The sequence below is a fragment of the Esox lucius genome, chromosome 11 (genome assembly GCF_011004845.1).
Source record: "Esox lucius isolate fEsoLuc1 chromosome 11, fEsoLuc1.pri, whole genome shotgun sequence".
Lineage (NCBI taxonomy): Eukaryota > Metazoa > Chordata > Actinopteri > Esociformes > Esocidae > Esox > Esox lucius.
Genome location: NC_047579.1, coordinates 26675447 through 26702727, shown reverse-complemented (window position 1 = coordinate 26702727; position 27281 = coordinate 26675447). Strand labels below are relative to the sequence as shown.

Sequence of the window (27281 nt, the reverse complement as noted above, 5' to 3'; positions counted from 1 at the left end):
CGCTGAGCATATGTCCAAGGCAACCGTCTCTGTCGGGCTGTAAGAGATGTGACTCTTGCACTGAAACATTTTCTGTACACTGTAGTAGTGTTCCTAAGTCACAGACACACAAGACTCATCAAGAAATAAGTCCAAAGGATTGCAGGTATCAGCCTAAGCAGAAATCAGTTTAATCAGTTTAGTATGAAGCTTTGAGACTTGAAGCACAAATCAGTTAATATTTTAGGGTGTCCAGGGGTGATTGGCTACATAGATGGCACTCATACTCAGTAAATGAAGGAAATGATGTGAACAGGAAGTCTTTCCAGCATTACTGTGCAGATAGGCCAGCACAGAATTGTACTTAGTTTTTGCTTAGAGATTTTCACTTACTACTTTAATATGTTGCATGTAGCCACTGAAAGGTGTTTAATTAAGTACAGGATGCTAAACAGCATCACAATTGCTTGTACTGCTATAATACTTTTCCTGTTTGAAGTACATTTATTTATTTCATCTTCAGTTGCTACCAAGTATGTTTTGTACCTTTTGGGTTGCACCTGCATAAACAGATGACCTCACATGGTCCAGGCAAGCAAACTCGGTAGTGAAAACTGCCCAAAAGCAACTATACTTCCTGAAGAGACTCAAGAAGTTGGGCATGTCTGTAAAAACTCCCACCAACTTCTACAGGGGCACCATTTAGAGCATCCTCTCAGGATGCATAACTGCCTGATAGGGCAGCCGCTCCGATCGCAAGTCCCTCCAGAGGGTGGTGAGGTCTGTGGAGTGTATCATCGGCTGCCATCTCTCCTCCATGCAAGGCATCTACCATACACGATGCCTTAGGAAAGCACAGAACACTGAAGACTACAGCCACCAAGGCTATGGTCTATTCACACCAGTACTGCTGTCTGGCAGACACCACCAGAGCATAAGGGCTCGCACTTCCAAACTCAGTTTTTTCCCTCAGGCCATAAGGCTCCTCAACCAACAACAATGATCCATGATCATACTGATCACAAATGAACATTCCAAATGCTCTGATGTCTTTCTATGTAATGTATATTAGAATATTCTTTTGTATGTACCGTAGGCACATTACACTCAAATTATATTTATAATATTCAATAGTTCTACTTAAATAGATGTGGTGTCAGTTTTAAGAAAATGATGTGCTCTTTAAAACAAAGTTAACTTGTTATTTTTGCCGGACAGCATAAGCGTCATATCTCCTCACAGGTGAAGCCAAGTTTGCATCATGGATTGTTCTGTATAGACAAAAACGTAACTAGGTAAAACCTCCAGTAACTACATTATCGTAAGCCTGAAATTAAGCAGTTTGCGGTTATATTGCGACTGTTTCTTGTGGATTTTTGAAGTACGCATCCATGTATGCTTTTTGGATCAGGATAGACAAACACAGTTGCTGGCTACAATATACTAGTTACGTTATAGTAAGCCTTAACTGAAACTGTATACACGACTGTTTCTGGCATGGAAAAGTTAATCTTCAGTCTCGCTAGCAATTGCTCAAATCTTATGATTATTCCTAGGTAGTTAGTAGATACTAGTAAGCCTATTACTGGCTATAAGCTGTTAAAACGGTCAGTGGTAAAAGCCACAGTTCATAGATGCTATAGTGGAGGTAAACTTAATAAGAAACGTTAATCAGTTTAACACAATTCTCAATGGAGTCTAGTAACTGCTAAAACATGTAATGCAGTGGCGTAGTGGTTAAAGACAGTGCCTCTCATGTGGAAGCGCTGAGTTTGAATCTATTGAGATTAACAACATGTATTAATTATTTCTGGTAGATTCCTCGATTCTCATCTTTTCACTTGATGAAAAAGTTAGTTATCGTCACTTTTATTGATAGTTATTGTATCAGTGTCATTCACGAATGAAAGACAAAAGTATGTTGTTTTGCCATGAAAGGAAAAAAATACGTTCTTATGCCATGAAATGAAATAGCTTTGGCAGACTCGCTAGCAATTGCTCAATTCTTATGAGTATTCTATTAAGTTAGTAGATACCGGTAAAGCTTATTACTGGCTAATACTGTTAAAACGGCCAGTAGCAAATGGCATACATTGAAGCTATTTGTGGTAAAGGTAAACTTAGAAGGAAACGTTAGTCAGTTTAACTTTATCAATGTCATTCATGAATGGCCATATAACTGTTAAAATGGCCAGTGGCAAAAGAGGATTTGTTCTTAGTTTTTGTGCTATATCTGTTTACATGAAATGTGTGTTATTTATTATTTATTTAGAGTATTCTCAGTAATCTACAGCAGCATTCTAGAATTATATTGGGATCTAAAAGCACCTTTTTGAGGTGCAGCGATTTGTAAACTTTAAGGCTACTAAATGAGAACTGTGTGAGTGATGAACAGATGTTCTTGGTGGAACCAGATGAGTTGGGACTATGTTCAACCTGAGTGGCCTCCAACCTTACTGCACACAAGTGACAGCCGGGTCTGTGACATGCACCACATGGAACACCTCACAATCAAGTGGATTCCATGTTACACCCTGAAGAAATTCAAATCAATATTTCTTTTAGGCATTTACAGTAACTCTCATGTATTTTTTCATTTACCCCTCTTCTATCCGACACCATAGCGGACAGTTAATGAACTATAGGGCATTGAACAGAAAGAGTTTACCCTGAGGAAGCTTTTGTTGTCGATGCAAACTTTAGTCCTCGCAAGACTGCTGGCTCAAACTGCATTTCTAATTCTGTCCTCACAGCATGCAAAGATCACATGAAGATCACATGGACAAGAAGAACATTTATGTGAGAATGCTGTTGAATGAAAACAGGTTGACTGTAAACACAATAGTGGAACCCTGCTCTTCATGAGGGATCAAACCCAGATGGTGAGGGTAGGCAACTTTACATCCACTGCTCTGATGGGGAACCTCCAAAGGATATGTGCTGAGCTCGCTCTTGTAATCCCTATTTACTCATGTCTGTACAATGCCTGCCCTTTAGTAAAGATACTTACATTTGGTGGAACAGAAAGGCCTCATATGACAAAAAGAGGATTGTAAAGAGACCGCTCAATGCAGAAGAGTATCAGTTACTTGTCAGTTAACAAATTCTTCATCTTGGGGAACACTTTGTCTGTTTCATTTTGCCTAGGTTGATCTCCAGTCATGGATGGTGACACAACAATTACCGCCAATAATTTGTAGCTACTCGGGCTGCAATCTGGACAGGTTTTTTTGGGAAAGCATGAAAACAATTTTGCCACAGTTGAACATAGTGAAATTACTTGCCAGAAAAGCCACAATTCTGGATAGGATTACAGTATATTGGTAATCCTTTCAGCACCAATACTGCAGTCGAACTATTATGATTGTTTGCTTTACTTGGTACAGTACCTCCTTAAAGAAAATAATGGTGCAGAATGAAATGGGTTCTACTGCATCCTGTATGTTGAGCCCTTGTTCTCATGTTGGCCCAACTGAACTTAGACAGCTTCACTGACAAACAAGATGAAATGGTAAGTCAACTTAATTTCTGCATGGGACAGTGAAATAGCTTTTGAGATACAGGGGTATCTCAAAAGCTCTATCACTAAGGGACTAAACATTTACACACCGCACAATTTAACTTTTAGAAGACTTAAAAGAAAGGGCCATGCTGGGCACGATGGAGCGTAGAAATTAGAAATGGCAGGAATGGTTTCTTAGCCGCAACGTGCATTCAAAAAAACACTGACATTTCCTGTCAGACTTATCAGAAGCATGTACTTTGGTGCCAGACAACTCTACGATATGCTGAGCAATCGCTTCACAGTATTTCCTTCTGTCCCTCAAGGAAGTGACCTTTATTCTCTATTCATCAGATGCATACAGTCTTACTTTTTGCGCTGCGTTGTATAGCAGTGTAAAGTACCCATATGCCATTAAGGGATTCCTATGAATAGCTTTTGCAAGTCCTGTATAACTGCAGTAAGGAGTTAATTATAATTCAAGAATGGACACATTAGCTCACTGCCAATTTCCAGTCATTTCCATGCTACATCCAAGTCAGAAATCTACAATGGTTAACAAACTGTAGATCAGAGGAGATTTCTTGTGTCCATCTTCAGATTAATCAACTGGGAACTTTGGTGTGACAGTTTGTCATTACACAAAGCATGTGTCAAAATACTTGTGTTACACACACGCGCCTATGTCTATGTTCCTGTGCCTGCACATCACTAGATACAGTAGTTGAGACATGCATTGAAGTGCCACTGACTCCTAATCTAATGCAATGCTATGCAACATGATTTACTTGGTGGAGTCCAGTCACTTTGTTCATTTTCCGGCTGAGAGATCATGCTGATTGTCATGGGCACCAGATTTTCCATTACACTGACTCGCCATTTATCACTGCTGTTGTTTATGTCCTGCTCACATCCTCCAGAAAATGAGACCATTTATCTGCAGCACGGCTGTCTCTATAGATCTCTTCTCTGTTATTGGTGCTTATCGAGGAGCAACACTCTTAGGGCTGAAAGATTAATATGCATTGGCTCTATGAAATGTACAAACCAAGGATTTTATTGCACTGTTGGCATTCATTTATGGTAGTTTATATTTTTTTGGACTGATTTTCAGCTTCTTATGTTCCTTATGTTCTTGCTGGATATGATTTTGGAGCTTTGAAGAGAGGCAGGCAGCAGACTGGGTTAACCAATCAACTAGGGAGACTGTCTGTCCTCTATCTGCATTTATCCTAACTAAATGCTGAAGTAAATGTAGGAGGTTCTTGGGTTCCCAGATGAGAGCAGGGATATTGCCTCTGGCAGCCATAGGTTTAATGTAGTAGATGAAGTGGAGCATCTAGCAGTCAGTGATTTCAGGGGAAAATGTACAGCATTTTCCAGTTTTATAGTTTATATTTTATTTTTACTGTGATGATGAAAATACATTCAACAGCAGGATACAAAACTATTCTGGATGAGACATTCCTTGTTGTACATTTTTTAAACTTGGAAAGTAAGGTGGGTTATATAACTTTATTCTCAATGAATTAATTTACAACCCTGTTTCGAAAATGGTTGGGACGCTGGGTAAAATGCAAATTAAAACAGAATGCAATGATGTGCAAATCATTGAATCCCTATATTTAATTGAAAATAGTACAAAGACAACATATCAAAAGTTGGGACAGAGGCATGTTTACACTGTTACATCTCTTCCCGTAGTTTTGTAGGTGAAATGTTTTCCCATTCTTGCTTGAAATAGGATTTTGCTGCTCAACAGTTCAAGGTCTCTTTGTAATATGTTTAATTTCATAATGTACCAAATGTTTTCAATGGGTGACAGGTCTGGACTGGTCCACACCTGCGGAGTACCTGGTTTGGGGGCCCCGTTGCTGTCCCTGTCCTTGTCCACCTAGTCTAGAATCAAATAGACTCTGGATTTAGCCCAGAGAAATGTATTTATTATTCTAATTGAACTCTTAATATCTCACCCGGCACAGGCAGAAGAGGACTGGTCACCCCTCTGAGCCTGGGTCCTCTCTAGGTTTCTTCCTAAAATTCAGCCTTCTTAGGGAGTTTTTCCTAGCCACTGAAATCCAACACTACTGTTGTTTGCTCCTTGGGGTTTAAGGCCGGGTGTCTCTGTAAAGCACTTTGTGACAATTGCTGTTGTAAAAAGGGCTTTATAAATACATTTGATTGATTGATTGACTGTAAGCAGACCAGTTTAGCACCCATATTCTTACTATGGAGCTATGCTGTTGTAACATGTGCAGAATGTGGTTTGGCATTGTCTTGCTGAAATAGGCAAGGCCTTCCCTGAAAAAGATTCTAAAACGTGTATATATTGTTCAGCATTAATGGTGCCCTCACAGGCATGCAAGTCACCCATGCAATGTGCACTAATACACCCCCATACCATCACTGTATATTTATGTATAATGTAAGTCTTCCGGCTCATGGTTCTGCAACTCAACATAACATTTTTGTTGCACATGTGCTTGTCTAAATACATAGAGTAGAACATAATAAAATATTCAAGAATGCAGAGCAGTCTGTTGATTCGCTAATTTTTATTGACTAGAATCAGCTCACCCCTTGACTAGGATAATCACACCCCTTGACTAGGACAATCACACCATCACACCCCTTGACTAGGATCATCACACTCCTTGACTAGGATAATCACACCATCATACTCCTTGACTAGGATAATCACAACATCACACCCCTTGACTAGGATAATCTTACCTTGGGGCAAGTTGAGAAACAGGACTCCTTTTTAAGGTGTATTCTTGTCATTTCACCTGACGGGATTTTCTGAGATAAGGGTTGATGTATACATTTTCTGTCTATTTTCCCCTTGACTCTGGGACAACTTAAGTTAAAATTGGCTCAACTAATCACACTGCCCCCTATGCTGTAAACATGGTATATTCAAGCAGTTATGCACAATGTTTTTCTCAGGCACAAATAGTATACTGGAAATTATATTGAAACTGTATGTAAATATATATTTACATTTATATATGTATTGCTATATATTTATATATAATGCCTGGACATTAAACTAATGAAAAGGACCTAACACATTGGAATAGCTCTGATGAGTGGATACAAATATCACTAACAGCATGGAAAATAACCCATGCTTAATTACATAAAAACACAGGGATGTCAAACTAAAACATAAATCATGAGCCACCTTAGCTAACACTTTTAAAAAATAACACTTTCTTTGGCATGTACGTATGTACACACACATAAACCCCCCCACACACCTACAACACTACTGAGACTGTTGGGTGCTTAGCCACTGTTGCTAAGCGACAAATTACTTTGTGTGTAAAGGCGCATTTCCTCCATGACAAAACACTCCCAAGATTTCCTGGGCTATCCTCAATATGGTGTGGCTTTCTTCCATCTCTGTGTTTGCTCATTCATATTACATGAGTTGTGTGACAGCACAGGGGCAAAAAAAAATTCACATCAAAATAACGCCTCAGAGTTTATACAAATGACACCAGATGATACATTAAGAAGCAGTTATTCCTTCTTTTCATAACGGAGCATAGCAACAAGTCAAAGCACGCTGCGGTGGGTATAGGAAAGATGCAGCTGGAAAATGTGGACCGTTATTAAGATGTCCTCAGTACAACATGAGACACATTAACCTGGGTCATGATATGGATGTGACTAAGTCACAACACATTTACAGCCTGGTCACAAACCAGTTGAGTTGACTGCATCTTTGAACAGGGGCAGCCATGATCAATGCCATATGATATCTCAGACGTGGCCCAGTGGTGGACATAATCTGTCCATGTCAATAGAACAAAACGTTTTGACACAACATGCATCATGGAACAAGAGAAAAACACCATGCTGGGAATCAAACTTAGCCTGCCATCATTTTGCCAAACTACTTCTACAAAATGACTCATTAAACAAAGAAAAAAAGATCCTATTGTCATCCAATCTCCACTGTGTTTGATTGGTTGTTATACCACACAAATATAAAACAGAATAATAATTAAACACATTTTATCCAGGATTCACCATGTCTGAGATTTCTGTGTGGGATCCATTAATATTTCTAAAGACACCAGCAATGCATTGTGATTGTACATCATGGTTGCATTTTGAAGATGTTGTTAGAGATTATCCACTTTTGGTTTGTGAACAAAATCATAAAACTGCAAAGTCAGTAGAGAATGTCTTTAGTATGACTATTCAATGTAACCTTTCCTAGATGTTACAGTGTTCTCAGTGAGTATATGGTTAACACACACTGTTTTCCTAGAATACAGTCGGTCAAGACCATGGTTATTAGCCAACCAGATGTCCTCAGACCCCTACACAGTCCATATATCATGAAATCTTATGTGTAGTCCAGTTTTTTAGCCTTTTAATGGTATTATGTCAGTGTCCACTCAGTCTATCCATGGGTCTTATGACCCGCTCTAAACCTGTGTAGTCAAGAACAGGTTTAGAGTTCTTGACCACACACACCCTTTGTGCAGTGACATGCACATGATGGCACGATGATGCATAAATTCTCAGAAAGATTCATTCTTTTGATTTCATGATCATAATATAGCAAGGTGTACAGTGTAATAATGCATAGCCGTAACCAGCAGGGCTTGTGTTGGAATGAATATTCCTACTGGGTATGTTGACTCTGACTACAATTCTTGGTTAACAGCACCTTCAATCAAATCCTATCAAAAGATAGGTGACCTGTAAAAAAGTATATAGCACTGGAGACCACTGCCCCTTTTTCTTTCCTTTCCAAAAAAGTCAAAAAGGAAGGTTTTAAGTGAGGAACTGAAGGGTTAAAATTAAGATACCACTGCAAATTGAATGCTTCTGTTCCTCACTCAAAACTTTCCTTTTCGATTTTTTTGGAAAGGAAAGGAAAAAGGTGCAGTGGTCTATTAATTTTTCCCGGAGCTGTGTGTGTGTGTGTGGGTACAGTTTGGGGTCACTTAGAAATGTCCTTGTTTTTGAAAGAAAAGCAAATTTTTGTCCATTAATATAAGATAGAATTGATCAGAAATACAGTATAGACATTGTTGGAAGTGACTATTGTAGCGGGAAATGGCAGAGGATCAATGGAATATCTACATAGTTGTACAAAGGCCAATTATCAGAAACCATCATGCTCATATGTTCCAATAGTACTTTGTGTTTGCTAATCCAAGTTTATCATTTTAAAAGGCTTACTGATCTCATTTTTTAATCTGTGTGCTACTCCCTCCTCAGAACTGCGCAAACTGTCTCTAACCAGAATAGAAAGAGGAGTGGGAGGCCCCGGTGCACAACTGAGCAAGAGGACCAATACATTAGAGTGACTTGTTTGAGAAACAGACAGCTCAAAGGTCGTCAACTGGGAGCTTCATTAAATAATATTCACAAAACACCAGTCTCACAATCAACAGTGAAGAGCCAACTCCAGGATGCTGGCCTTCTAAGCAGAGTTGCAAGCAAAAAGACATATTTCAGACTGGCCAATAAAAAGAACAGATTGAGTTGGCAAAAGAAAACAGACACTGGACAGAGGAAGATTGGAAAAGTATTACGGGCAGACTAATCTACGTTTGTGGTGTTTGGATCACAAAGAAGAACATCTGTGAGATGCAGACCAAATGAAACAAATGCTGGAGGAGTGCTTGATGCCATATGTCAAGCATGGTGGAGGCAATGTGATGGTCTGGGGGTGCTTTTGTGGTGGTGAAGTGGGAGATTTGTACAGGGTAAAAGGGTTCTTGAAGGAAGGCTTTCACTCCATTTTTCAATTCCATGCCATACTCTGTGGACGGCACTTTATTGGAGACAATTACCTCTAACAACAAGACAATGACCTAAAGAACAGCTCCAAACTATGCAAGAACTATGAGGGGAAGAAGCAGTCAGCTGATTTTCCGTTTCTAGTGGCCATCAAGCCAATACAATTTGTGGGAGGTTCTTCAGTAAGCATCGGGTGAAATCTCTTCAGATTACATTATCAAATTGACAGCTAGAATGCCAAAGGTCTGCAAAGCTCTAATTGCTGCAAATGGAGGATTCTTTGACAAAAGCATAGTTTGAAGGACAAATATTATTTCAATTAACTATAATTATAATTGTCAATGACTACATTTCCTATTCATTTTGCTATATTTCCTATTCAAACTAATTTCATGTATGTTTACATGGAAAACAAGGACGTTTCTACATGACCCCAAACTTTTGAATGGTAGTGAATATGAATATATACATATATATATATATATATATATGTATATATATATATATATATATATATATATATATATATATATATATATATATATATATATATATATATATATATATATATATGTATATTTAAACAGTACAATATGTTACTTTTCTACTGTGTCAATTCAATGCATACCTGAAAAGCTTCAGTGTTTCCAATGGCAATGTTTTCCATCTTACCACCCATTATTCATTGTGCTTTTGCTTTTGTCACCATGGAAACTGGCCTCCCTGCATCTCTTGGTGCAGGTTTGCGAGGCTTCACAATAGGCAGACTGACAGCTCCCGTGGCTGAAGCAGGTCAGCAAGCCCATCGAGCAGAACCAACCCTGGGAACGTACAAAACTGTCTCGGTCTTTCTATCTGTCTGTCTGCTTTGCAAGCACTCGCCATCTCCACGACACATTCATCAGTACAGACCGTTATATAACAGCAAAGTCCAGAGTCGGAATAACTTTGACAGAGATTCAAAATACATTAAATGTGGTTACAGATATTCTGAATATGTAAGAAATTAGTCTGAAAACATTTGATTATAATGAGCATAAAGACTTCCTGCTATGAAGATAGGGGTAGTAAATTCGACTTGGGAGCTCAAGCTGCATGTGTGATGTAAATGTTTGGATGAGCTAGTGTTGATGGATAGCAGAATGGACCTAAAGACAGTAATAAAACCCATTTTCTATTACCCCTAGAACCCCTTTTCATTGCCTGAGGATGAATCTCCATCTCCTGTGTGTAATTTCGGATTTGGCAAGCCTCGATCCCAAATCCACAAGACAGCCTGAAATTAATAGTATGGAGCACTGACACAATGGACCTTAAGGAACCAACTATTAGCTGCCCTACGGGAAACCCACTATTTTAGACCACAATGTATCCAATAGGATGTTTGGTGTGATGACAGTGCTGCTGCACTGTGACTTATCTGAGATTCCACAAAGATCTACAGCCAGACACGGAGACTCCATCAACACACAGTAGAATGGGGGGGGGGCAGCACATTTTGACGTGAACAGACGGTCAGGGGGAATCTACACGCATCTAGCTTATTGTGAGGTAATGCCTAATTTTGATCAACTTCCTTCTGTTCAACCTTAAGGTGGAATCCTCCTAGCAACCAAAAAAAAATAAATCCCCAGTGTAATTACTGATAGTTTCACTGAATCAGCATTCGAAACACAGTCTGAGAGACTGGTGCTGCTCACAAAGAATAAGGAAAACCGGGATGGAGAGAAGAGTAAGAAGAGATACCTAAGTGGGAAAAAGGAGAGACAGAGGAAGACATGAAAAGACTGTGAAACGTAGAGTTTCTGGGTTGGGAGCTTCAGGGTACTCACTGTTATCTTGGTCTCCTTCATCTCCTTGGTCTGCCTCTTGGCTGGGGAGGTGTTCCCTGGGCTCTGCTGGGAGAGACAGGAGGCGTCGTCAACGTCAAAGCTCTCCTCTGTGTCAAAGCTGGCGGCTTCCATCATCACACCGCTTCTCCTCCTTCTCCTAACTCTGCTCCTCACGAGGAACCCCGCTTCTTCAACGGATGATGCTGCCTTCAGCCTCTCACAGCCTGCCTGTCTGCCGCGGTGAGTCGAGTGGAGATGTGTTGTGTGTGTGTGTGGGGGGGGGGGGCTGTGTGGTGTGGGTGGGTGAGTGAGTGAGGGGCTGGGAGCTGGAGAGGTGTGGGGGGAGCGTTTGGTCGCTGTCCTAGGAGTATGACGAGGAGAGGCTCCAGTTAAGCTGCTGTCACCCAAGTCTGGATGTTGACGGCTGGAAGAGGAGAACGCGGCAGGGAGCCTGGTGTCTCCCTACAGTACACAATAATAACCACTGGCCCAACACATGGAGCCAGCAGAAGACAGAGAAGAACGGGGGGGTGTATTTATTTACACAGCCCATCACCACACCTCCCCCCTTCCCTATCCAGAGAGAGAGAGAGAGAGAGAGAGAGGTGTGTTTAGGGGGAAGAGTAGAGGAAGAGAGGAGAGGGAGTGGGGGCGCGGTCTGAGGGAAATGGCTGAGTGATGATCACTAGGAGGCTAATTATCATTAGGAGACAAGTTGGAGAGAAAGAGGAGGGGGAGGAGGATAGGAGGAGGAGCAGGAACAGAAAAAAAGGAGAGAAAAACCCCAACCAATGAACAGCCTCTATGGCCCCACGTGTGTGTTATGAGCGTTAGTGATGTGGCTGAGGCTCCGTGGTCTATGGAGATCAGTGTGCACGTACAACAAGCGTCAGATAGTGGGTTTCACAGTTCAGACGTGCGTGCACAGCATGCCTGGGGATACTGTGTGGGTGTTTGGCGAGGTGCGTTTGTGTACAGGGTGATGCGCGTCTTACGTGTTTCTTGGGTCGAGGTGCAATGGGGGCACGTGTGGAAGAAGAAGTGAAGGTGTGGGTGATGTATGCGTGCCTGGGTGAACAATATGTCAGTGTAGACTGAGCGGGGGTGTTTGCGTGTGTGGTGTTTATGAGCGCAGGGCTGTAGCCACACTCTCTGGCTACTTCTATCTCCCTCGTTCTCTCCCTCTCCATGGCGTTTCACCAGAGGCAGGGGCATCAAGCCGTGTGTGGAGAGACGCAGCGCTGCTATTTTACGTACTGGACATGTGATCGCGCCGGACACACCAGCCCAGCCCACTGTTCTTTCCTGCCTTATAACAACTGCCAACAGCCAACAGCGACGACCCAACGCGACAACAGAACCAGTAGTATTCTACGGTAAACACGACCATCACGGCTAAGCACTCCTCACCTTCCTCCTGTGAAACATGGCGCCGTTGACCAGCACCTGCTGATGTTTTCGGGGGTTGCTCGGAGGTCGGAGTGTGGCGATCCAGCCAGCAGACTGGTCTAGATGGCCAGGATGCCCGGTTCTCCCAGTGTGAAGTGTTAAGATTTTCTTGCTGGCCTCCGTTCAAAAACTGACAACAAATCTTTTGGCGTGGTCCAAATTTCGACTGCCCATATGCTCCAAGTCTGTCCATCTATTCTCCTGTGAGCTGATGATAGGGTTCTCACTAACGGTACATTATGCTCTCATCTGACTCGTAATTAGTCACGTGGGTTGGCGTGGAACATTTCTTGGACCAGGTTCAATGCTGCTCAAAGCCACAGAGGACCTTTGTGTCCTGAAGAATGTCTTGATATAGCAATTCATTTCAATCACAACATTGTGAACAATAAATTTAAAATGGTGGGATTACAGGAAAATAAAAGAAATGCTCATTTAAAATTAGTATTCCAGCCTTATGCTGCTCTGGGGTTCTGGGAACCATTATTAATTCTGAGCTGCCTGCTATTTACTTTGAATCCTTATCAGACTACTTGTTCACTCCAATCGATATGTTTGGCTGACTAGAGTGTTCCAACTGTAATAACCTCACAGGTTCAGACCAAATATAGGTGTATCAGTGGAGGTCCATTTTTAGAAGCATGTTGCAGACTGCAGTGCTAATTCAGAATCCTTACCTGTTTATCCATAGTGGCCCTCCTTAAAGGCACGTCAGGAGGGTCTCTGGTATGAATTGCACTTCCTGTGGTGTGACATGATCCATTGACTACAGAGGGAAAGATCATAAATGCAATGGAAACGATTATTCCCTCGTATTACTGAAGGATCTCAGTATGATAAGCAGATCGGGGACTATACAAATCCATCACGTGAAAGACTGTGTCACTCTGTTATAGTGAACATGCCAGGTTCTGCTTACATCTTTATGGGACACATTAATGTTTACGAGCCATTTGCATCCTCACAGTGGGGAATAACACGTCCTCATTTATCATCCAGACAGAAACCCTCTCACCAAAGAGAAAATATTCCCTCCCTCATTCCTGCTGCAGTCCATCTCACTGGGCTATGTCTAAGTGTACCAAACATCTCAGCTTGGTGATTTCATCTCCCTATGGCCCATAAGAAAATCATGAGCGGCCTTACAATATTGAATGACGAAACGCCTTAGGGGAGATTCCTGCGTGTTCCCGTGTGTGTGTCACAGCCCTGAACATTTTCTTGGTAACGTCGGCAGCCACATCCTACTGTGTCCTAAATGTTCTCCATCGGCCGTGATTCATGTCCTGTCCAGTCGCTGCATATCAAGGCAGCACATCTCCAGCTGAAGATAAACACAGGAGCCGGAGCAAATTCACAGCAGCATGAACCCTGAGGGGAATCTGAGCAGTGCGGCATAATGACCCAGCTCACTTACACATTATGGAACAGGAAAATGAAGAGAGTTGGACACTGTGTTGCAGAGATATAAAAAAAAAAATCTAAAAAATATTCACAGAGTCAAAACTTCACCCTAAGATACGACCTCGGAGCTGAAATGAAATAGTTGAAGTCTCAACAGGTGGGGAATGTCTGTGGTGTCATCAATCTATCCCCTAATATGTATTTTAGAGCCTATAGGCCTGTCTCTCTGAATGCTTTTCACTGGCCAGGCAGACTGTGACGGACTCAGATACACAGAGCGTAGTGTGAAGAAAGTTCCCGTTCGACACTACGACACCATCTCTCCCCTATACTCAACCTCCCCTACCCCGAATTTCCTGGGTCTTCCCTCCAGTGCCAGGCAGAGAGATCTGAACCTGGGCTTCATTACCCTCTGCCTCCAGCGGGAGGATAAGTCTTGTCTGGTCTACATTGATAAATCCATGCAGCTGGTTATTCAACTCTGTGGAGTGAACATGCCAGTAGTGCTAAAGATATATTCCTCCGACATATTCATTGTGTCTTTTGGCAATGATTTAAGCCGATACATACGTTTGGAACATTTCATATGCAGAGGCTTGATGTTACCTTCTGGTAAGGAATGCCTTTGAACCAGTGGTCTCACTGAGGTCCCATAAGAGGTGAAGGGCAGTTCCCATGTTGTCTCTGGAATGACAACAAATTACACAAATGGTTGTAGGAAAAGGAGGGGTAAGGCACAAGGGATACACAATTCCACAGTTTCCGTGAACTCTGAATGAAAACACAGGGTTGACACTACAGAACTATGGTAGAGAACATAGTGAGATGTACAGCAGACCTTCTAAGTGTGTGCAAGATCTGACAGCCATTATTCAGTTACCTGAGAAACCGAAATATCTTTGAAATCAAACGTTTTGAAAGAAATGATTACTATGATGCAAAATAGATTTAGGTTTTTGACATGCTTTCAGAAAGTTTCCCGCCCATCAAACAATCGTCATTCCAGTTAGTGGAGCAAGAAGTCCTTAATGCCATGTGGACTGTTTGAAATGCTTTTGGAATATAAATCAGACAGGCACTCTATCTAGAATGGAGATCCATTAACTCTGTCCCTGTACCCTGAATGCAAGGGTTAGATTTGTTTGAAAATACCCTTTTAACCAATGTTTCTTAATTGGTTGGTTGTGGCGTATGTCGAGTAAATGTACAGAGATCATAGAAATGTTGATTTCTACACAGTAACATCCGACAATGGTCACTCCAGATGTAGGATTTGGACATTTTGCTAATTTAACAAGTTAAGTTAATTTGTTCAGGTCAGACAATCTACAACTAGCTAGCTAGTCTATCTCAGTAGCTAACATTATTAGCTACTGTAATGCCAGCTATTTAGAAAGGGAATGTTTACTGATGTGATGTGTTGTGTTGTGATAACACTTGCAATGATCAAGATTATTCACAGCCAAGTATTTAAATTATGTCAATTTCTTTGTTTATCTGGATATTGAGGTCTCCCCAAAGACTCTGAATGGGGTAGTCCAGGCTTTGGCTGGACCATGCGAGGACATTCACAGACTTGTCCTAAAGCCTCTCCAGTGTTGTCTTGGCTGTGTCCTTTGGGTCGTTCTTGCGCTGAAAGAAGCACCATTGCTCCAGTCTGAGCCACTTTACCATAAAGGAGTGATTGTTCTAGTGCTTCAGAGACGGTTGTCCTTTTGGCAGTTACTCCCATATCTGCAGAGAAGCTCTGTTAGAGTGGCCATTGGGTCTTGGTTGCCTCCCTAACCAAGGCCTGTGTTGCCTGATTACTTAGTTTGGCAGGACGCCCTGCTCTAAAGAGCCTTGTTGGTTCCAAACTTCTTCCATTTCACAATGGCAGAGTCCACTGTACCCTAGGAATTGTTTCATGATATAGCATTTTTCAGAACCTCTATGCCTCAACAAAATTCTCAGAGGTCTAAACAGATTTTCATGGACTTTTGACCTATGATTTTGCTCTGACATGTGAATCGTGGGACCTTACATAGAGAGGTTTGTGCCTTCCCAAATCATGTCCAATCAACTGAATTTCCCACAGGTGGACCCCAATCCATGCCACAGATGTACTCCTAGCCCTGCATACATCTCAATGATGATTGAAGGACACAGGATGCATTTGAAGTCAAATTGGAGTATTCTGAATATTCTAATTTCTAACAAATTGGCACCCATTTCTAAACTCATGTTTTTATGTGTATTCTGAAGTCCATAATAATAAATGATAACAAAAGAAAATGTGGAGCAAGTAAAGGCATATGTACAATGGTGTTCCAAAGCCATTGTACATATGAACAACCATGGCCATGAGTTGATGAAAAGTATGAACAAATTCGTCCACTACTATTACAATGTAATATAATAAATATGCAAATACATTTTAATTAGGATTAGGAAAGCTCAAATATGGCTGTGATTTTATGAAACATTCAAAAGAGGCCTCTTGGAATGTGAATATTGCACAAGCAAGACAAATACATATTGCATTAGGCATGATAATATTAGTTTTTTGTGTGATGATTTCACATTTTTCTTTACATTTAGTTAGAGTTCTTAAAATATACACTGAACAAAATTATAAACGCAACACTTTTGTTTTTGCCCCCATTTATCATGAGCTGAACTCAAAGATCTAAGACATTCTCTTTGTACACAAAAGGCCTATTTCACTCAAATATTGTTCACAAATCTGTCTAATTCTGTGTTAGTGAGCACTTCTCCTTTGGTGAGAGAATCCATCCACCTCACAGGTGTGGCATATCAAGATGCTGATCAGACAGCATGATCATTGCACACAGTGCAACACACCTCCTTAGAGTTGATCTGGTTGTTGATTGTGGCCATCGAATGTGAGCATTTGCCCACACAAGTCGGTTAAGACGACAAACTTCTGTCAGGTCGAGAACCCGATGAGGATGACAAGCATGCAGATGAGATTCTCTGAGACGGTTTCTGACAGTTTGTTTAGAAATTCTTGTTGCAAACCGATTGTAGCAGCAGCTGTCCGGGTGGCTGGTCTCAGACGATCCTGGAGGTGAAGATGCTGGATGTGGAGGTCCTGGGCTGGTGTGGTTACACGTGGTCTGCGGTTGTGAGGCCGGTTGGATGTACTGCCAAATTCTCTGAAACTCCTTTGGAGATGGCTTATGGCAGAGAAATGAAAATGTAATTAACGGGCAACAGCTCTGGTGGACATTCGTGCAGTCAGCATGCCAATTGCACGCTCCCTCAAAACTTGCGACATCTGTGGCATTGTGCTGTGTGCTGGAACTGCACATTTTAGAGTGGCCTTTTATTATTGCCAGCCTAAGGCACACCTTTGCAATAATCATGCTGTCTAATCAGCATCTTGATATGCCACTTTTGTGAGGTGGATGGATTATCTTGTTAAAGGAGAAGTGCTCACTAACACAGATTTAGACAGATTTGTGAACAAAATTTGAGAGAAATAGGCCTTTTCTGTACATAGAGAAAGTCTTAGATCTTAGAGTTCAGCTCATGATAAATGAGGGCAAAAACCAAAGTGTTGCGTTTATAATTTTGTTCAGTGTAACTATATCTCCAAATAGCAAATGTCTGCACATTTTATGACTACTGACCATCTGCCCACTGACAGTAGTGCTTGTTGGATATGTTACATACTAAATAGCTGCATGCAGGTTACTAACCCTCTACCACCCAGAAGAAATAAGCATAAGTCACTAGACTCCCTCTGGCGTCATGCTTATGTTTGCAATAATGTTACAACAGACCAAAAAACGGTCTGCCTTTTAAGTAGGGCAGCAGATTGCCCCAGTGGTTCGACCCTGAAAGGTTTCTAAATCTAATTCCCAAGCAGGCAAGGTTAAAAACCTCTCGTTCTCTCTTTTAGCAAGACAGTTAACCCTAATAGCTTCTGTAAGTCACTCTGGATGAAGGCCTTTGCTAAAGTCCCACACTGTAAACACGTAAAAGAGCGAACAAGCAGCAGAGTGACAGACTGAGTGAGCACAGCAGCTCGGACGCCGGTTGGGAAAAATGTCCAGAAGCTCCGACTTGGATTCCAGGGACTCCAGAAACACAGCCGCTCCGTTTAAAAATAGCCTCTGGGTGTTTTCCTCTACTACAGAGTGTACACAGTGTGCCAAGGGGCCGTCCTCTGCCAACGTGGTGGAGCTGTTGTGGGAGCGGCCTGGCTTTGTCCTGTGGGAGTTCATCTTTCTGTCTGGCTCCTATCCCACTCAGGGGAACACACACACACACACACACTGACTTACCAGTGCGCGCACACAGCTCTTTCTGTGCACGGGACAAATCATGCCACAAAATGACACGGGTATAATAAGCATATTTATTTTGGTTGTCAACTGCGTTGTAAACTGAGGTTGTTTTTGGAGTTGAACTCACGGGTGGTTTTGCCGAGATCCGGTCAGGACCGGCTGCCATGCATTTGTGTTAATCAACTTAAAGTGTGTGCCCGGCTTTAGATGAATGGGCTGAAGAGGTGACAGGGGAATGTTAATGACCGTGTAGAGTTTCACCGCAGATGACGGTCGCCAAACAAAACATTGACGAATGAAACCGCTCTACCTGAAAGGCTAATATTTAATTTTATGAAGGAGGATTTGTGGGATTGCCTGGTGGGCATATTTATATACAGTACCAGTCTAAAGTTTGGACACACTTACCCAGTCACCTGAATGGCTGTGTGCCCAAACTTCTGCTTGGTACTGTAGGTGTCGGGACAGATGAAGCTGTTCTATTTCTTCTAGTCAGATTATTAAAAATGCATTGGGTAGTTCCACTATGAAAAAGTGTGCCGGGGGCATTGTACAAACCTCTGGTGATGTCAGGAAGTGAATAGGATTGGATAATCAGCCAGATATGTCAGATTTCTCCCATTACTCTCTGAACATAGATCCCCTTGTTGCTTTAGCGGGCATGCAGGTGAAGTTGTGGTACAGCTGTGTCTGGCTTACCATTACTTGCAGTGTTGACGTAGTTTCTTGGTCCCTTGGGTGACACGTGACATCTCCATCCGTGGGGAAGAGGGACTCTCTTCATCTCTTCTCTTGGTGCAGGGCCGGCAGCCGCTGACTTCTGTTTCCGAAAATCAGACATAGACTACCATTCGTTTCATGTGAACTGCAACTGTTGCCCAATCATTCTCAACTCCATTATGAATACAAAATAATGACAAATCATGTAGAAGTGTTGATTTTGTTCTGCTTTTGCACACTTGATTAATCAACATAATGACACGTGTCCACATATCAAGGAGGGGCAGCATCAGCTTCTAATGTTTGCAATTAGTGGGGGTTTTTTTGTTGCTAACTTTCTACCCAATTACAGTACAAAGCACTTCCACATTTCAAAAGCTGGCTGATTGTAGGCACAGTCACAGCTGTGTAGGAATGATTTCTTTTAATCTTTTAATTAGGAACAATATCATTATCTTGATTGATTCAGGAAATATTCAATTGTGGTAAAAAAATTTGAAAGCTTTCACTGTCTTTAACATGAATGTAAAAGGCACATTAAGGTCTATAGAAATCCATAGAAACTGACCACAAAGCACCCCAACTTGGCTGTAATAAGCACTGGGAAGGAAATATTTGTTTTGGTTAATAAATGGTGGAATTATCAACACATTTCATAATGATCTGGTGCTTCCTGGAAATTGAAAAGCATCTGAGCAATTCCTTCCTATAGCTTTCTTAAGCTCTTATAGCAGTTCCAAGGAAGCCTCAAAGCTTCCTGGTCACATTGGGACAGCCGAATTTCCCGCAATGTTTCGAAAAAAGACCCCTCTAATCCACCGGGTTGGAATTCATTGTCTGAATCCCCAGTCTGTGTCCCAGTCAGAACTGTCCGCTCGATTGACAGGAGGCCTGTTGACCTCTGCCTCCTTGGAAGGAAGGCAGCGGAGGGGAAGGGTGTCAACGATAAAGCAGACAGATCGTGTATTCCACAAAGTCAGTTGCACGCCGTCATGGCAGCGTGGGTGGATAGCTGCAGTCGTTTGATGTCTAACATTAAAGGGATTCCTCTGTTTCTCTCTCTCAACACCCCCCCCTCTTCTCTGTCTGTCTATGCCTCTGTCTCTCACTCTCTTCCTCCCTCACTCTTGTCTCCCTATAATTTTAACACTGGCCTTTCAGTTTGCAGTTAGTGTTATATAAAGCTCGTTATCTTTCACTGAGTAGCCATGTGATGCGGTAAACTACCAAGTGAATGATTCCAGTCAGGTAATTCCCTGGACTGATGTCCTCTGTTTTCGTGAGCCCATAAAGTATTTCATTTTTCTTCAAGATTTCTGTTAGGACATATACGTAATGTCATGCCGCCTGCTCCACTACTGGTGGGTTTGTGGAACAAGGTTGGCGCCACTAACAACCAGACCAAACCAACATGTTTTGTCTCTCCACGATGGGAGTTCACTCATTTGTTTTGAACCGATTGATTAATTTACTTACAATCCCGTAAAATGCAAATACAAACATGATACAATGATGTGAATCATTAATCCCTAGATTTAATTGAAAATGGTACAAAGACAACATCAAATGTTGAAACTGAAAAATGTTGTAGTATTTCGAGTAATACATGCCCATTTTGAATTTGATGCCTCCAAAAAGGTTTCAAAAAAGTTGTTTACCAATGAGTTGCATCACCTCTTCTTTTAACAACACTCTGTAAGCGTTTGGGAACTGAGGAGACCAATTCCTGTAGTTTTGAAAGTGAACTGTTTTCCCATTCTTGCTTGAAATAGGATGTCAGCTGCTGAACAGTTCCAGGTCTCCTTTGTTGTATTTTTTTGTTTCATAATGCACCAAGTGTTTTCAATGGGTGACAGGTCTGGACTGCAGGCAGGCCAGTTTATCACCCGGACTCTTTTACTACTAAGCCATGCTGTGTTAATACGTTCAGAATGTGGTTTGGCATTGTCTTGCTGAAATTAGCAAGGCCTTCCCTGAAAAAGACATTGTCTGGATGGCAGCATATGTTGCTCCAAGACCTGTATATATTGATCAGCATTAATGGTGCCTTCACAGATAATAATGCATAACGCAATAATGCACTGCACTTTGTATGCACTTTGTGCAGTGCATACCATACTCTGAAACATGGAACAACAGTGAACCTTTACCTTTTGCAGGAGACATTCGTTGTTTAAATGATCATCCCTGAGAGATATAAATTACAGATTCTTATCCTAGGAAGTATATTTTGTGATTCACTTCCCTGAGTTGCAATTTCACATGTCCCCTGGCAAAGTACACTCAATGAAGCGGAACTGTGTCCAAGCTTTCACAATATTTAAAAACATCAAATCCTCAGAACACTCCTGCCAAATCCCACAATCCTCAGGGGTGGTGTCCCATTGCACCCCTTGATAGTAAACTCCTTACGCCCCTCCAGTTTCCACAGTTCCCAATTGAATACCAAGAAAGCAACAGGACAGGCCCTCTGCCACTGCTACAGAAGAGTGGCTGTGACTTCATTGGTATTGGCTGGAATTGAATGGGGGCATTAACTTTATGCTACCTGCAATAGGGGGATTATTGTATAGTGCACCATCTGAGGCTGGTTTGAGACATGGGTAATGAAGCAAGAGCTTGGCCTCGTGTTAAATCCTCACAGCTGACTGATTTACATTACACTCAGTTCTGCATGGCAATGTATCCCTCGGACTATTGTAGACATCCTATTTAGGGGCCCTCTCTCATTCACTGGTGTGGCATGGTGAACATGACCCTCTCACTGTCACTCCAGAAAGTCTGTAAGAGCTCTGGGTATCAAGGTCTCAGTGGTGTTGCAGACACAATTTAAACATGAAATGGCTTTCAACAGCTACTGGTAAATGTTCCAGACAGAGACAGAGGCAGGAGGAGATGAAATCCCGCCTCAAATGTGATACTGGCTTTGAGTCACCAGTCAATCAAGGGTTTTGTCATCGAACAACCGTTTGTTTTGAATGTCAGTTTTGAAGTGATTTCCAAGACACTGCAGCTGTAATGGTGCAACCTACTGCCTCTGGGGTGTACTAGGCACACACTGTCCTCCATTCTGTCAGATCAAATGAATGAAAAATGCTTGTTGTCTGTCATTCATATTTGTCTACAACCCTGTTTCAGAAAAAGTTGGTTTCAGAAAAAGTCGTAAAATGTAAAGAAAAACAGAATGCAATGATGTGCAAATCATTTAAACCATATATTCAATAGAAAATAGTTAAATGACAACATATCAAATATTGAAACTGAGAAATGTTATTGTTTCTTGGAAAATAAATGTCCACGTTAAAAAAAACTGGGACAGTGGCAACCAAAGACTGGAAAAGTTGTATAATGCTAAATAATAAAACCTGGTGGAACATCTCACAACTAATTAGGTTAATTGGCAACAGGTCAGCAATATGATTGTGTGTAAAACGAGCAACCCAGAGAGGATGAGTCTTTCAGAAGTAAAGATGGGGAGGGGTTCACCACACTGTGAAAGACTGCGCAGGCAAATAGTGCAACATTATAAGAATACATTTTAATAAGAGTTTGGGGATCTCATCATCCATGGTACATAATATAACTAAAATAATCCAGTGAAATCTCTGTACGCAAGGGACTAGGTCAAAAACTAATATTAGATGGCTGTGATCTTCGGGCCCTCAAGCGGCACTGCCTTAAAAACAGATACGATTCTGTAGTGGAAATCACTGCATGGACTCAGGAACACTTCTGAAAACCACTGTCTGTGAACACAGTACGTTGCTGCATCCAGAAATGCAAGTTAAAACTCAACCATGGAAAGAAGAAACCAGATATAACCAGATTGTTTGGGGATAAATTAGTGCACATGGCATGGTTGTCTTACAGATTTGTGAAGGCACCATTAGTGCTGAATCTATTTATTTATTGGCCAGTTTGAGATATTGCTTTTTGCAAATGTTACAAAAGCATGACTCCATAGTAAAAGAGTCTGGGTGATAAATTGGCCTGCCTGCAGTCCAGAGCTGTCACCCATTGAAAACATTTGGTGCATTATGAAACAGAAAATATGACAAAGGAGACCTCGAACTGTTGAGCAGCAAAATCTTCTATCAAGCAAGAATGGGAATACATTGGTTCTCTCAGTTCCCAAATGCCTACAGTGTATTGTTTAAAGAGGTTATGTAACACAGTGGTAAACATGCCCCTGTCCCAACTTCTTTTGAATTGTGTTGCTGGCATCAAATTCAAAATGGGCATCTATTTTTCCAAAAACAATACCATTTCTTAGTTTCAACATTTGATATGTTGTCTTTGTCCTGTTTTCAAATAAATATGGGGATATTCCTGGTTCAGTATAAGTGAGTAAATTGTAGTTTTTAACATCATTTTCTTACTATCTCCAGGCCATGTATTAAATGTACCGCAGTAATTATGGGAAAAATCTTGTAAGAGGACATACACCATTCTCAATCCACAAACGATAATGATCATAAGAAGCGAACATGGAAAAATCTATGAGCACTTCTTTTTGTACAGGTTCATCACTGTGATTTTTTTTTTTCACTTCACTTGACAGGTTCTGCTTTTTTTCTTTAAAGAGAAAAAGTACCTCACTGAAAACTGAAGATTTGACTGTGCTACGAGAGCAGGGCTGTGTTGTCAGCAGAGGGACATTTTAACCTACATACTGGCCCCAGGGGGTCGGCGTTCCAGGGTGGTTGATGTGCCATGACATTTCTTCACTCCAATGTGTAAGAAAACATGCTTAGCTTACTTGTATTTGTGTTCAGAGAAAATTATGTCCACCAGTGTGAAACAATATTTTCTAAATAAAACGGCTTAATGTCTGGAGTGGTCACCATTGCTTCCGCTAGGATTTATAGAAGAAACCACTGGAGTACATGGATTGATCAATGGCAGAGTTTTATATTAGGAATTTATCAAATATTTCAACCCTTTCACATTAGTATCTATGTTTTTTTAATATATGGTTATATAAATATAGTTATATAACACTCCCTAAAGAATTAGATTTTAGAAAGCATTTGTAAAGATTTATCTTGGTGAGGGAGATGACAAAGACCCCCGATGGTCACTGTGACAGAACTCCACAGCTCCAGTGTGGAGATGGGAGAAAATTCCAGAAGGACAACCAAACCATCTCTGCAGCACTCCACTAATCAGGACTTGATGGGAGAGTGGCCAGGCAGAAGCCACTCCTCAGTAAAAGGAACACGACACCCCGCTTGAAGTTTGCCAAAAGCACAGAAGCATCCTTGTGTACTGATCTTAGGCCTGTATTTTTTACTACCATTTTTGCCTAGCCCCTTTGGAATTAAACACTATGACTTCAAACAATCTCTCTGCATCTGGGTCCTATGCCACTCCTGTGTTACCACCTATAGACTTGACAGTTGTGCTGTGAAAAAAAGTGAAAGGGGTCTGAATACTTTCCAAACGCCTTTGTAGATTCATCAATGATTATTGTGGTGAAGGGGATTTCCTATATCTAGACCTTTATAGATGCCTACCTTCACTCAATCTCTCTGAAGTCTGTATGCATCACAGAAAATTGCATCACAGAAAACTAAAAACCCACTTAGTGTAACAAATGGGTTTATCTGTTTGCAGACCCAAAAGTTGGATCGAAACTGCAGTCTTGCAATGTCATATTGTACACTAGACTCACTGCTTTCATAAGTTGTGTGACACTTACTTCTAGCTCACACAGTCATCACACCGTCAGTCTGACAAAATACTGCGATTTGTGGCCCCTGTTCAATGCAATGCCTAAATGCCTTATACTGAACCAGCAAATTGTTTAGTGTGATGTTCACGGTGTAAAAAGGAAGCATCTGTCATCAACACAAAGGGATATAATGCCTGTGGTTAATCAAAATCAACCACAGGAAGCATTCAGTATGAACTATGCTAATTGCCGGATCCATGACAAGAATGGGCTTGTCTGTTGTGTGGAAATGGCATTGAGACCTGTTTATTCTACGAGAGCTGGATGGGTTTTTTGGCTCTGTGTCTCTGGCCTGTCCGCAAGTGAAGGGAGACTGAGGTGAAGGAAGTACTATGACTATTAGGCTTTGTGTTGCTAACTGTGCCAAAAATAACTTACATACCATAAGAAAACACATCTGAAATGTTGAATCTGTGTGGAAACCATGAGCGCAATCATTGCCATGCAGTGTACATTTTATCAATACTGGACATCTGAAAACGTTCCTAAACTGATGCCCAGTCATGAACATGCATATACACAGTCAGAAGAGATGGAAGCAGTTAACTGTGTTTCAGATGTAGCCTAATTAAAGCAGATCTGTTTTTAGAATGTGTGAATTGAATTGTAAGAAAATAATAAAAATAATGTTTTGATTCCGTTGTTATTCCAATGTGAATTATCGCAAGGGACTCGGCTACACGTTGTCCCATTATGTGGTCCATTAATTCCAAAGTAATGCACAGAAGTTTGATCATGTAAATCTTATTCAAAACTAAAGGGTAAACATTTGGCTTGGCACCATCACCAAATAAAATGTTGCCTTATGCTTTAACTTCAACCATGTGCAAAAACAGGGCACAAGATGTGCTGCAGCAGGATACGAGCGCTATATTTGAATAGAGACAGTACAGATCTAAGAACCAAACCATCTAACGAATAATAACATACATCTACATCAGACAAATGCTTGAGCAGAGCTAGTGATGATCCTGTACCCAATCTGTCTGATTACTATAATAGCCCCGCCGTTACACAAATGTTCCAATCTGTCAAAACTGTAACATGCAAAAGGTGCCGTAATAAATATATAACTGGTACAGATAAAAATAGCATTAAAACAAAGCCTTACCATGTTGGACTACGTTGTAAAGAAGCGAATAGCTAAATCAGAGAAATATCCCTTAACCAGTCACAGTGAACACTGAGAGGGAGATGGCTCCTTTAAAATCAGGAGAAGGTTCTTGTTACTGGCCAGAGCGACTCAGTGTCCAGGGTCAAGGCTAAGGACATGAAAGGAACGGACAGACACTGAACATCTTTCAACTCAGCCTCTTTCCTTCATTTGCAAGAAGAAAAGAACAGTCTAGAACCATCTTAGAATATGAGACGTTTTCTATGAGTCTTTGTTAGCGTCCAACAGATGTATGTGTCTGGAGGCCTGTGCCCAGCGGGCCCTTTTCCGTGGCAGACAATGGCCGACACTGTGAGGCCGACGCAGGCAACAAGGCCCGTTTTGTGTAGGGGGATGTTCCTCTATTTCCTACAAATCCAATTGTGCCACCGCACTCCATAATTCTGACTGACTTACAGACTATCACTAAGAACGGCTGCAGTCGGACAGGACAGAACGCTGTTGGCCGGCTGGACAGGGATCAGCGTCCATTTGTTTTGTATTGGTTTCCACTAAAGTTTGGTCAAATGAGAGCTTCTAATATAAAACATGATGTAACACAACTTGTTTATTTGGGTATTCCAATCACTCAAGTTAATGAATTTGATATTATTACGATCAGACGGCCAAGCTGGCGCCCCGCACACCTACCTTTCCCCGGGTTAGCTATGGCCCTGACACCAATGCTACTGTACACATGTTTACTGTAGCCCAGGGAAAAGCACATGTAATTCAATCTGTCAAGTGATGTTCAGGCCCTATTTGAACTGTGTATGTTTGTAACACTAGTTAGTTAGGAACTACTGTATTCAACAGCCATGTTGATCTTGGCGGACTGTAGCATTTAATCAACATCTATCACAGTTCGTTGGGCCTGGTGTGCAACGTTCCTCATAGGGAAGACTGGAAAGAACATGGTTTTCAAAAAAAGAAAGTTACAAGAAAGTTGATTTGAATGAGTCAGCAGAAAACATTCTGTATGTGCACACTATAAGTTACATGAACGAGGACACAATCTTTTTGACTGAACTCGCTGACAAGTGGCAAAGCAAGGGTGAGCAAACAATGTGACTTGAGCAGCTAGATTGAAAGTTGTCTCTCTTATCCAATGTCAGGGGAATAAAAGACAAATGGGACTTTTGACAGCGGTCTGATCTGTTTAGGAATTGATGGGTTGATCACACAAAAGCACATAATAGTGCATTTTCAGGTTGCTTAACTTTCCGATAACTTGTCCAATCATCTCATATACCAATATGTTTATGTACATACGTGTGTACATTTTGTGTGTATCTGAGGCCTTTTAATCATGCAGGCCCTAGTAAGAGAACTGTACGTTTGGTAGTGTGACAGATGTGAAAATAAAAGTATAAAATCATACCACACAGGCTTCATACATTATTTACATTTTGCACAATAAAAAGCTTTTCACCAATATTAC

General features: G+C 41.3%; 1 protein-coding gene across 5 annotated transcripts in view; it reads right to left on the bottom strand.

Annotated features, from left to right (window-relative positions):
• LOC105022941 (growth arrest-specific protein 7) overlaps positions 1 to 25882 on the bottom strand; it is a 45780-nt gene extending 19898 nt beyond the window's left edge. Inside the window, exons 1-5 of one of the 5 annotated variants that reach the window (XM_020051317.2) lie at positions 25799 to 25882; positions 18933 to 19053; positions 14545 to 14622; positions 13212 to 13300; positions 11086 to 11151 (exon numbers count right to left, since the gene is read on the bottom strand). In XM_020051317.2, coding sequence (XP_019906876.2) covers positions 11086 to 11151; positions 13212 to 13300; positions 14545 to 14622; positions 18933 to 19053; positions 25799 to 25801 — 357 coding nt within the window. In that variant the 5' untranslated portion in view covers positions 25802 to 25882. Of the gene's footprint in view, positions 1 to 11085; positions 11152 to 12495; positions 12754 to 13211; positions 13301 to 14544; positions 14623 to 18932; positions 19054 to 25798 lie in introns of those variants that run through there. The other 4 variants (XM_034295366.1, XM_020051318.2, XM_020051319.2 and 1 more) reach the window with 4 other exon arrangements.
• Between the last annotated feature and the right edge of the window lie 1399 nt (positions 25883 to 27281).